Below are 13,118 nucleotides of genomic sequence, written 5' to 3'. Positions count from 1 at the left end.
ACACATGCAGGATTAAACAAATGAACAACAAAAAAAAGCCTTAGAACTTACTGTCCAAAACTTTATGAAGTACTGCAAGACTGTAGCAGCAACAAACAGACAGTACAGTAAGGAATACATTAAAAACAGGAGGAAGAATTTGTAGTTAGAAAATCCCACACAATTATTCACCCTAGAAGGAGGGGAAAGAAAAAGAGGTTACTATGATATACAAAAAATAAAATAAAATAAAAACCAATACATTCAGCTTTTGCAGAGCATAACATGCGTATGATGTCAGTGGTATGTCCAAAACAGTCTGACACTAGTGTTTCAGAAGCATTTTAAGCCACCATTTTGAATGAAGTCTCTTTCCTCAGGCCAAATGATCTGGGCCCCTCACATAAATTTTGCCCCCCATGAAGTTCTACAGGACAGGACATGAGCTGGCAAAGCGTATGATACATACAGTCTGTATAGAAAGCGTCTCACACACCATGAACTAACTGCAGTCATTGCAGAAGATAGTATGAGCCTCTCCATCAATTTCAGTGGATGTTGCTTTGGTTACAAAACCACCTTCAAGTCAACTACTGATAGCAGTATTTTTATAGTGACAGCAGATAATATTTTTACTGACTACCAGTGGATACAAACTGCAGAAGAGTAACTGTCTGAGTGGGTCTTGCATATCATCTAGAATCAAGAACGCTTTTCACAGTGTAGTGGGTATCTCCTCTCCTGGTAACAATACCAAACTAAAAAAAAGAAAGAAATGCCATTTCTCATAGGTCTCGTTAACAGTAGGGTTTCTCTACGTAAGGAGAAACTGCATGATTTGGGCTACTGGGCCTACAACCCTATGTTGCAACACACATTAGGAACAAGATTTATTTTCACTTATTAAAGCCTCAAGAAATTCTGTGAAAATCAAGTTTTACTGCAAATTTGCATTTTTGAAGCAGCATCTAATTCATCATGTAGGATCTAATTAATCATTATTATACTGATTTTTTTTTTTTTTTATAAACTTACCATGGACAGTGGTGGTCCATTTTTAATACACATCTGGAAGAGATAATTTCCAGTAAATTAAAGCAAAAAATACATTTTCTTTCTAAGACATACTTTTAGCTTCTACGGGTTCAGGGGTTGTTATTTATTTATTTATTTATTTAAGTATTTTGCCCCACTGTATCTTTTTCAAGTCCTTCTCAGTCATGCCGATTCTCCGTATTTTAGCCATCCTTTCGCCCAAAAGGACCAAGTGAGATTCAGAAGAGTTATGAAGAATCTCTTAAGTTAACCTGGGGACCATTACTGAGCAACACCATGTAACAGTTCGTTAAGCCACACTAGTTTTATGTGCACATGGAGAGAAAACAAATCCAAAGGACCCTTCAGAGTTGTGTGGATAAGGTATGTTAGCCTGGCATTCCCTTCAACTAAGTCTACGTTAGGGGTATTTTTGCTACCTTTTTTTGTTTGCTGCTTGCTTGTTTTTTAAAGCTAATTGAGGAAAAGAGCAGCACAGTGGGTAATATGAATAGTCCACATGCCATTTTCATCCAGTTTTAGTATAAGGACAGATATTAGACATTTCAGACACACAGACATTCACTGTATTTGCTAATAAATTTGATTTTAGCCAAAAGATGTGTATTAGGTTCTTCAGTTAACTAGATTTCCTCAAGCTCAGCCTACTGAAGTCTCACTCACAGCCTCAGTCTTCAGTGCCCTTACAGACTTCTCTGATGATTCAGAATGAGGCTAGAGAATAGAGCAGTGATGTCTTTGAAATGGTTAAGGCATGTAATTGCACTGTCAGTCTTTGAGATAAAGATTTTTAGCATTATTAGTAGCACACATCTGTTTCAAGGCTGCAGAAGCAAGATACAATAAAAGAGTTCTATAATAAGCATTTACTGTGCTAGTATCTCAGACCTGCCTTTCCTTACTTTCAATCACTGATTTTTTTTTTTTTTTTTTTAAATATAAGCACTGTTTTACAAAGCTACAAGCAAGTTTTCTAAAAACTTCTGCCACTTTGGACAATGGGGCTGCAATAGTAATATTGCACCAACAGGAGGAACTTTGCTTTTTCATGAAATCCAGGTACTGAGGGTCAAAGAGGAACAAATAGTAAAACCTGCTGTTATGCAAGGCCTCACACACTGAAGACATGAACACACTAAAGCAATGATCGCAGGACAGAGAAAATCCATCATTTCAGATTCAGTAACTTACATGTCACATGCAGAACAGTGGTGGCAGCGGTCAGGTTTGATTAGCTGGCATCGATCACAGTATCTGATTGCTGCATTGAAGTGGCAAGCATCAAGTCATTAGAGCTCATTTAATGTTACAAAGGTTTTCCCCCTTAACATGAACTGAATCTTAAAGAGCTTCCTGCCCTCCCCTGCCACACCTGTTCTCACAGACCTTCATGTGCCTACTCTCATACGATATGCACTTTTGAGTTTAAGAAATGTAACAAATGAAAGTATTTAAAACCTTTTCAGTGATTACTACTGTACTGAGTCCATTTCCATTTACTCTTTGGCTCCCCAGTCTTCCCATCCTTCATCCTCTGGGACTGATCCCCTATTGCTTGCTTGCTTTCACCTCTGGACAGGGTACCCAGGCATCCTATTGTGAAACTATGTTCTTTCAGCAAGCCAACTTTCTGCATTAGCTTTCTCTGTCCTCTTCAGCAAACAGTGATCTAGCAGACTGTTCAGTAAATTAGCTCTTCCTCATCTTTCCTGGATATTTTTAAACAAGCCTTCAGACTCTTCTCAATGGAAATAAGAGACCAGCACAGGCAGTTTGAAAGGAGGAAAGCCAACACCTACAGCTAAACAGAACTGCTAAGAGCTGGCAAGAGCTTCCCAGACCACTGCAGGAACTTAAGACTGGGATTCCCTGAAAGGGAGGCTTGTATTCAAAAAAGCCAGGTGTCCTTAGACTTTGTTTGGAAAGTCACAGTAAATTTTGGTAACAGTTGTTCTGAGTAGTTTATGTTTTTGGAAAACTCTACAGCATTGCTAGTTTCAAGAAAGAGAAACAGCTATATATACATATAAAAGCTAGATTTTTTTTTTTAAAGAATATACATATGTATAAGACAGCAGTTTCACAGATCTTTCATATATAAGTTGGAATAAAAATGCCTATATGTATTAAAGGCAAATACAGAAATAGCCCATAACTAGCTTTGTACTGAATTACAGATGGGAATGAAACAACATTTATTCGTTCTTAAATTCTAGCCTTAAGTATGATGTTTCTCCTCCTGCTGAACTGATACCACTCAGAAAAAGAAGTTTAAAAGGGGGATATAAATGATTATGAAATTGAGTAAAAACTTGAATTTGCTCTATTTCTAGCTGTATTTCTCTGCTGTGCTTATTTTTTATAGCCACGATTAGAGATAAATGTTGTCATCTATCCGCTTGCTAGGAGTGGATCCCCCCCCCCCAAATACTGGCTACATGTTGAGATCCCCAGACAAAGGACTCCAGTTTCTCTTGGGGGGAAAAAACCCACCCCAAACAAATAACAAAACAAGGTCATGGCCTTTGCAATATGTGCTTAACAGATTGTTCATTCAGTGACATCAAATGAATTTCACGGAATTAAACTGGCAGCTTCAGGAGCACAGAATTATCTTTATATCTCACCTCTCGATGCTGTTGTTGTATAGATAGGCAAGTCTTTAGCAGCTCTTCTCAAAATCTCCTGCTGGGATTCTGGTCTCTCTTCTTTTTCATATTGTTCTTTATCAGCTTTTGACAGGCAGAACTAGGAGGGAGGGAGAAAATGGAATGAAGGGAATAGATTAATTATTACTTTGTATTCTAGTCAAGCTCCAAGGAAAAGACCCCATGTATCTTATCCTCTGCCTTTGGACAACCCCACCCACTGACCCCAAAAACCCCACATAATGAAAAACAGAATGTTACAGGAATTACAGGAGATCCTCAAAACTCCATGATGATCCTGGGCATATTTTAAAGAAAATAATCTTTATCTCTGTTCCATTACCTATGGCATTTTCCCTTCAACACAAAGGAAGCCAGAGACTCAGGGGAGTTTTAAGAAGGTGTAACTCTTCCTTTACACTTATCAGAAGTTCAATTTACATGATCTGTGAACAAGAGGAAGGTGCAACAGTCCTTTGCTGCTACAGGGCACTAAAGTTCTCTTATCCTACCTTCCTCTCCCTGACTTAGAGAGGGGTACAAGCTGGGGGGGGTGGGTAGGCAGCTTCATGGCATAGCACAGAAGTTGAAAGAGTATAACTGGAATTTTTACTTGAGAGTAGTCAGCACTAGTCTCAAAATCCATGAGCTGTACTGAAAGCAACTTCAGCAAAGCCCGTACAGTTTCAGAGAGAGTTACAATTCTGAGTAAAGCAAGAGCATTCCTGTTGAAGCCTCACTGAAATGTAAAGCTTTACCAGAAGAACCTGGAAAGCTTTTACTCAGTTGTGAAACACTTAGTTTTGTATCCACTGAAATTATGTGCTTAACCAAAACCCAGTGTGCTGACAAGCCCCTGCAGAGTTGGGGCTGAACTCACTGTTTCCTTTGGTATTTTTCTGTTCTGAAGCACTTTTAAGCTCTGAAATTCCCACATGGACTACAAGAGCCCCTTTTATGAGCACACATAGACAAAGTATTCATGGTAGTGGGTGGAAAATGCTGTGTGTGCAACTGGAACAAAAATTGGCTTAGTGTGGCTTAATATGACCATATTTTCCTACCAAGAACATGTATATGATTATTTCACATGGATTTTCCTCTCATCCTGTACTTTTTCCTCTTCTGGATTACAGTCAGTTGGCAAGCAACAATGAAGACTCCACTTACAGAAAGAAGGAAGCAGCAAGACATTGCTGCAATTTCTCTGCGTTATTTCCTAACCCAGAATGCAAATAAGTTGCCTCATATCTCACAGAATCTAGTTAACTCTCCTGTTACATATCGTATCATTCCAGTTATTGAGCCTACCCACCATTCAAGGGTGAAACACGAAACAATCTCCTTTTAAATAATCAGAAACTAGGATCAATCTATGCGAAGAGTGAAATTAAACTTTAACATTTCAATCATCACCAAGAGTTTGACCTCATTTTTTAATAACCATCTCTAAGCTAGATATTTACTCAAATATGAAAACTGGAGATGCTCACATAAAAAGTTTAAGACAGATATGAAGCATCATGCCAGCAAACAGCGGTGCAATGCACCTTCCTCCCTATTGCCCTTGTGAGTCTGCTAGGTGACCCAAAGCCTGTCTCCACGACCTGGAATCAAGCAGAGGTGGCATTAAACATGAAATACTACCTCTAGATGACATTTCTATGGCAAACCATTAACGCACAGAAAAGGAACTAAATCACAAGATTTAAAACTTTTTTAATTTGTCCAAGTAACATCATAATATTACTCCAAAAATCCTGGATAGGATTTTGGTTTTCCAAACAGCTGTATTTCTGTTCTAATTTCAGAAATTAATAGGGCCATGAGACCACAGTCTCTTTGGACAATGGCAGGATATGTTCAAAAGTTGTCTGTTACCACATAGCTAACAGAATTTCCAATGAGGTTCCAGCAGTTCTTATTGAAAACAGAAAGAGTCCCTTTGTTTCCTTCCTCTTTCTGGATCTTGTATAATGTTGATTGTTCTTTCTTATGACAAATGCACAGGGATTACACTAAGACAACAGCAGCTGCAGAATCTTTTTTTAGTTCAATAGCAAGATCACAGGATGCTATTTGTTTTGCAAGAATGGCTAATTTGAATGACAAAAAATATATACATTTACACTCTCATACAATGGGGAGATTCTGAAGTCAGGTTTTGGTTTTAAGTAAAACCAGCATAAATTACTCACTGGTACATGAACAGAAGGGGCTTGCCCAGAGAGAGAAAAAGTGGTGGTGGGTTTTTTTGTTTGGTTGGTTTTTGTGGGTTTTTTTGGTGTGAGTTTTTTACTGTTTGTTATTGTTGTGGGGTTTTTTTTTTTGCTTTTTAAAGCTAGCTGTAGAAGAAAATTGTATTAAAACTGATCTACCCCCACACTTGCTATAGGAAATATTAATTACATGCCATATGCCCAAACCATCCCTTTCACTCACTGAATATGAAAAGCTTGCTACAACATTATTATCTGTAACTACAGGATAAGTACTGTCAGAAGTTTTCTATTATTGAAGAATCCAAGCAGACAGTAAAAGTTACTAGGCATTAGCTTTATGAGCAGCTCTAGTTCATACAGTTTTACAAAACCTGGAGTAACACTGTTCCAACCACATTTTAATTAGCTAACCTGCTTAACTTTATCATTTTCCTGCAGAACCATCCCAGATAAAGCTGAGACAAACCACCCTGAAGACAAGTCCCTTTGAATTTTTAGGTTTAACAATTCCGTACTACTCTTTTTGCTTAGCTAAACAGCAGAATAGTCTTTAGCTTTTTCACTTTATATTCTGTAGCTTTCTAAGATACAGATCTCTAAGCCATAATTAAGCACTGCAGAGCAGTGTTTGCTTTTCCTTAGAAGCATGATTTTAAATCTTTTTAAAAATGTTTAAGGTTGACATTAGCACTGAAAGTTGGTCTTGCCAAAAATAGAATAAAAATTCAACCCCCATAGAGCAACCAAAACCTCAAACAGTTTAGCCAATTTAAAAGCTTTATAAAACCAAGGAAGGGAATCATTTTAAATTTGGTCCCAGTATTTAATCCTTACATACACACACCTTAGAGAAAACAGAAAACAAGGTAATCTGTTTCAGACTTATTGCAATTAATACTGTTCTTTTTCAGTAGAAAACTTCTTACAGTCATCATACATTCTTTTGCCATTATGTAAAGCTCCTCTATGGATTTACTTTTCAATCGTCACTAAACTTTAACCCTTGACTTACTACTAAGTGGTTCAGTCCTCCAGGTTATAAGAATACATTGCATTACCACTTTTTCTTACCCAAAACTGCCTAAAACGGAAATAAAAAAATGTTGTCACTGTATTTGATTTATCAGTTTTAAAAATTCCGGGTTTCAAGCAAACTACTTCATAGCAAAGCACTGTGCATGACTGTCAAACTTGTGATGAATTAAATGTGCATTTTCTATAAGGAAATGTCATTACACAAAGTATACAGTATTTTAAGACTAATTTCGTAATTTTCATTCATGATACACTGTCACGCTGTTCTATTTTAGATAATGAGAAGTGAAAGGTGAATCATGCAGTACTGCAAACAAGTTTCATCACTGAAAACAGTTCAGCTATTTATAAAAAAGGCATTGACATTTTTCTATTATTTACCTCATTAGAGGGGGATGCAGGAGATGTGAAAATTGTCTTCCAATAGGACCATACAAACATGACAAATGACAGATGAAAAACCACAAGGTAGACAACTGCAATAAAATACAAATAAGAGTTTGGTGAATATAGCTGAAAAGAACAAGAAATAAAATCCCTGATCTTTGATGAGGGCTAAACTACTACACCATGACTCACCTGATAAAATTAAGTTATATCAAACCCTCTTCCCCGGGTAGACTTAGCACTCTAGGAGTGCTCACTTAAAAAATAAAAATAAAAAAATTTTTAAAAATCACCAAATGTGATAGTTGCTATTCCTGAAGGAAATAATGTGCTTTTACATATGATTCCAAAACAGACTTTGAAGGGGAAACAAACAAACAAAACGGAACAACCCAGAACTGAACACAGCTTCACCTGTGGCATGTAAGCGACTAACCTTTTTGGATAAAGAAGATGCTACAATTCTGTTCTAGATTATAGTAAAGTATTTGATAACTGACCTACAGAATTCAATTTAATTTCTCCTTCTAACAGGAATGGCACAGTATTGTGCCATTATAGAAGGCACTGGTCATCAATGACAGTAAAAACTCCAAACCAGGGGTTTGGAGAGGACTGTACTCCGAGATGAGAGCTGTCTGTGAGTTAAAAATTGTCTGGGTATCTTCTTTCAAATCATCACAGGAATATAATCTGGAAGAGTCCTTCTATTATAGCCACAGTGGTAACAAAATTTAAGTGGCTTTAGTATGGAGCTCAATCAATTTATGAATGGGTCTGTGTGATATGGTTGCCTTAAAGACCAGAGACCCAGACCTTATGACCCAGGAAGCTTCTTCCAATCTTGTTTCCTCTAACAGTTTCTTTTACCATTTGTCAAGAGGAAACAGATCAGTTGTGCCACAACAGCAAGCCTTAGAAAAGAAGTCATACTAAATATTTACATTATCTTCACTTATATTATCTTCATTTGCAGGAAGAAGGAAACTTGACCTACTTTCCCGTGCACATAAAGAGAGTCCTTTAAGAAGCCGTATGACATACTTCATGGATGGTAGAACAGGGTCGAAACTTCGGGAACTTCCAACAGCTCAGAAAATGCATGTGCACAGTCACAGAAGACGTGGTCTTAATTTATAATCTTTCAGGATTTTCACTGCTTGTTACAGTAAAAAACCCAAACAAACCATATTTGAGCCTTCTTCAGAGAATTATGCTTTTTACCTTTGCCTCTGACTCCTCCAACCTTACAGAGAGATTTGGCAAATTTGCAGCTCTGGAGCTGACTGAAAGTGTAAGAAGCAAAACCTTTTTCTAAAGCCATCCTAAAATTATAATCCTGATAGGAAAGAACTCATGTATCACTGTACTAGGCATTGCATAATTAGAAATGGTCTTTTATTGAAAACATACTATACACATTCAAACATAATGTGGTTAAGCAATTAAAGCATGAGAAACCGGTTTGGAAAAGAGGAGAAACAGACACAAAATTGGAGTGGAATCAGCTGCACAGATCAGAGCTTCGGGGGAGAAGAGGGTGAGAAGAGTTGAATAGAAGGGAAGAGGAAATGAGATACAGGGGAGGGCAGGGCACAAGAAAACTAACTTACACAGTAAACAGTTCTATTCTGCCCATAAAAACCACCCCCAGAATTCAAATTCTTTTGAAGGATTATTTTTAGTGCACACACAATACTTCAAACAGCAGAACCTCAAAGTCTTGTCACAGGCTGTAAATGCCCCAACAACACACAGAATAACAGGCACCAAGGCTGGCTGCAGCAAGGGTACAGATCTGTGCCAGTGCTACCAGTATTTACTAGAAAGAGGCAGCTGTTGAAGTGCTCTTGCACTCTTGCAATAACTGAGATCTTGCTATCTGTCACTGTCATTAAAAGCCAAGGGCCTGTCCTCAGCAGCCAAACTGGGGCAACTGAAGGAAGAGCAAGACTTTACAGCTGTTCCAGTGATGAACACCACCCAGACTAGAGGAGGAAGAGCCTGCAATCAGGAGTCCATACTGGTCCTGCACTGAACAAATTCTTGCTTCTTTTCCCACTCCTGTGCTGCCATTCCTACTGCGATTACAGGTGTCCGTCCTGTCAGTGTTCCCCAAGAAACAAGAGGAAGATACCATTTTTGATGGCTTTGCTTTGGCAGTCCATCTACCCACTGTTTTGGGTAGCAGTATCTCCTCTGCAGACTATTCGCTAAAGCATCTTGCATCAGTTTCCAGTACAAATATAAACCAGCTTCATTGCTATTCAGCTCATTTTCTTGTAATTACAAGCTAGATGGAAAATATGTCAAAAACCTCAAACCCCAATATCTGCCAGTTTAGCCAGACTCAGTCATGGAGAAATCCTGGCTAAGCTAAGGGAATCCAGGACTCTTGGTGCCATGCTGTGACCAAGTGAAGTCACTTCTCTTTAAAGGCACCAATGCATATTAGACCATAATTTATGCCCTCAGGAGGACAATGTCTTAAGACATGCTCTTAGCATCCTCCTAAAATATGCTAAGCCCTCCTAAGATTTGCCCTTAACATCCTTTTCTGAATCATTATTAATACTACTTCCAAGACAGAGTCAGATTACAGAGAAGTAATAATATATAACAGAAGTATATTATATTGTTAAGAGACATTCAGAGTTGCCTTTATTCCCCTAGCCTAATGGATATAAATCTAGACAAGAATATGAAATTACAAAGAAAAAATTAGCCTTAATGGGGTGAAGAAATCGCCACTAATTTAAACAAAAGTTGTAATTAAGTACTGCAGTAAACGGATATGAACACAGTACACTGAAATATGGAGCAAAATATATTTGCTAAGATGCACATTATTGATTTAGATAGCAATGTTACTGGTACTTTGGCCTTTTGACTCTTCTGATGTTATTTCCTGGCTATTGCGAATTAGCTTATAAGAACTTTATAAAACTTATGATAGCTTTCATTTCAAACGAAAAAAAGACTTCACATCTCATTTTAAGATCAACCTCCATGGTAAAGACATTCATGCATGCAGGATGCCTGTGACGTGCTTTAGAATTGAATGTGCAAAAAGCATACAGGTGACAGCTATTAAAAGCCTAACAGTCAGGTTCCAACTATACTGTCAGTCTCATTAATTAATCAAGCATTTTTCTTCTCTGGTAGATTTAAAAGCACCTGCTTCAGTCAGACAGGCACCGCATTTGTATTAAAGCCAGAGATCTGACTATGCAACACCAACATCATTGCTCTGCCAGGCTTCCTTAACTGACACATAGATCTTGCCTTTCCAGAAGAAACCAGAAAGTAAAACTTATTCATATACAGGTCAACAGTAAAGCACAGCGGCAATCTGTAGAATTTTGTGAAGTCTAGGTGAAGCCCAGCTGTGCAATGTGATGTAAAAATCCAGGGTAAGACACAGCTCCCATCTTGAACAGTTTACAGTTTATTTTGGAGGTTTTCCCACTCCTTCACCTCTTCATTAGAAGATGAAAGAAGACAGATTCCATCAAGGTTCCTTCCTTTCACAGTGTTCTCCTGGATGTTCCCCACCAGGAAGAAAACTGCCAGATTAGCTTCAAATTCTATGCTCTTTTGCAAAAAATATTTAAGAGATGGAGAGCCTCTTACCTGTGGTCTCACACTCTGGAGACAGCCCTCTGTGGATAGTCAAAATGCAAATCTATGCTTAACTCATGTCCCCCCATAAACTGAAATACCTCCCAAACAAATATCCCATCAATCATTTGTATTTTTACAGAAAAAAAAAAGTTTTATAAAAACCCCTGTATTTTGAACTTCTGGAATTGAATCATCCTTTAGACTAGTTTTTGTTCACAATTAAAAGAAGTGGCAGAGCAAGAATGATGGAATTTTTTTGGTCAGTTTGTATCTCTAGAAGTACTACCCACTGTGGCATATACTTGCCAAAGCCAATATGAAGACTTAAGTAAAGTTTGTCAAAATAAGGCCTTAACCACTTGACCTAGAAATTTAAAATTATAATGTGCAGCCACCTTTGAAATGGTTGTGTTTTGCACATTTCTAACCAGTCCTAAAGAATGGAGTTCTGAAGAATTTGGTAAGCTGTTTCGAAGATAGCAAGCAGTAGAACAACAATTATTCTTCTTCCAGAAGTCGTTCAGGTCACAGGGTGTGTTCAGGAATAAACAGAAAATGGACTTGTGGATCTGCTGCAGTTCCTTCTCCCTTCTTTTTCTGTTCTTAGAAGGTACCCATTTAAAAATATTTGCAAACCTAAATCATAGTTGCGTTACTCACAGGTCTTGTCATCATCCCAAGCTTGTGGTACTAGAAGCTAAACAGACTCAACCTCACAATATTTACCTTGTTTCTTAGCACTAATCTACTCGCTACACAGAGCTTATACATAGAAGAGTACATTTAAATTCTATGTCCCTTAAGACTTGCGTGCAACAAAACTATTCACATCTTAAAAAAAAAAATTACCTTTTTCTGCAGTTGAAGAAATAGTAACTGGAAGAGAAAAAAAAAAGATATATGGTAAGTAAATCCATATTGAATCAGAAGTTTGGCTAGAAGTGAGATATGAGATAGCTGACTTGCTCCAAAACATACTTCAGGTGTTAGTAGAGCCTCCCTACCCACCTCTGGGGTAAAACAGGAGTTAGTATTCCTCCTGTCAGCCCTTGAGGCTTGGTGAGTCAGTGGAAGAGCTGAAGAGATCCAGTTCCCTGCACTAACCAAGTGAGCACACTCCTTTTCACAGACATTAACTAGATCATAATTTATGCATATTCCCCTTCAGATATGCACCTAGCAAAGTTTTCTGAGGCATGTCAACAACTAGGCTAACAGGTGTAACACTGGAAAGCAGAAAATGAAATAAAAGAAGTTCTTACAGAAGTCCCTGTGGAACTGTGTTACATGTAACCTACTTCCCTTTCTTAGTTTTTTTTCCACTGCTTCTCTCTTCCCGTCACATGCTATTTTTGACTTTTTTCCCCTGACCTAAATTCTTCAGGCATAGTTAAAACCTCTCCACTTCCTTCTCTCCTACATCCTCATCTCCTTTTATCCCAACAGCAAATTCTATTGCTCAAATCTACCTTTTATACTGCCTGACTAGTACATCCTCCTGCCCTCAGGCTTCTCCAAAACCTTCACACTTCATTCATCAGTTCAGGTAAGATGCTGAACAGAGAGCTGCTGTACTTACTGGCTCACTTTGTTCTTATCACTCCCCTTGCTGGATGATCTCTTCAGTAGACACTGAATTTCTGAAATCCAGTGAGGAAAGGATATTTTCCCAACTCTTTATCTTATACAGCAAATTTAAGCTTCCAATCATCAGCGTGAGCAAAAGGTTAACACAGCACACCGTACCTACTGCAGTTCACCTGACTCCACATTGTCTCCTCTCTCAGCTCTGACATTTCTCAGTCATCAGTCTTCGTGCCAGTTCAAAAGAGCTTTTTCATGATGCACAGTCTTAAATCTGCAAGGCTTCAGCATGCATTGCAGACCTCCTTCTGAAGGGTGACTTTGGTCACAGAGGTGGCATGTGTCTCGCCTAACTGCAGGTATCTATAGTAAAATGGTCTGCAACTATATTATGGAACCATGCCTCTTTTATAGTCAACAAGAGACATAATGAGGTGGGATTTCAATGTATAGATGAGGTGGGATTTCAATGTATAGATGGCCCCTTTTTGTTCAGATGTGTGTTTGTTTGTTGTGTCGTGCTTCCCCCCCATGCCCCTCCCCACTTCTCTCCCTCCCCCTTCCTTAAAATATCCACTCTGCA

At 38.2% G+C, this 13,118-nt stretch overlaps 1 protein-coding gene across 3 annotated transcripts in view; it reads right to left on the bottom strand.

Moving 5' to 3' along the window:
* Nucleotides 1–13,118, bottom strand: part of ZDHHC20 (zDHHC palmitoyltransferase 20) — a 49,739-nt gene that overhangs the window by 18,157 nt on the left and 18,464 nt on the right. Inside the window, exons 2-7 of one of the 3 annotated variants that reach the window (XM_075490919.1) lie at nt 11,801–11,827; nt 7,322–7,416; nt 3,663–3,783; nt 2,227–2,296; nt 1,015–1,047; nt 52–172 (exon numbers count right to left, since the gene is read on the bottom strand). In XM_075490919.1, the coding sequence (XP_075347034.1) occupies nt 52–172; nt 1,015–1,047; nt 2,227–2,296; nt 3,663–3,783; nt 7,322–7,416; nt 11,801–11,827 (467 nt within the window). The remainder of the gene's footprint in view (nt 1–51; nt 173–1,014; nt 1,048–2,226; nt 2,297–3,662; nt 3,784–7,321; nt 7,417–11,800; nt 11,828–13,118) is intronic. The other 2 variants (XM_075490921.1, XM_075490920.1) reach the window with 2 other exon arrangements.

Source organism: Mycteria americana, chromosome 1 (genome assembly GCF_035582795.1).
Source record: "Mycteria americana isolate JAX WOST 10 ecotype Jacksonville Zoo and Gardens chromosome 1, USCA_MyAme_1.0, whole genome shotgun sequence".
NCBI lineage: Eukaryota > Metazoa > Chordata > Aves > Ciconiiformes > Ciconiidae > Mycteria > Mycteria americana.
This window is presented reverse-complemented; position numbering and strand designations above follow the sequence as displayed.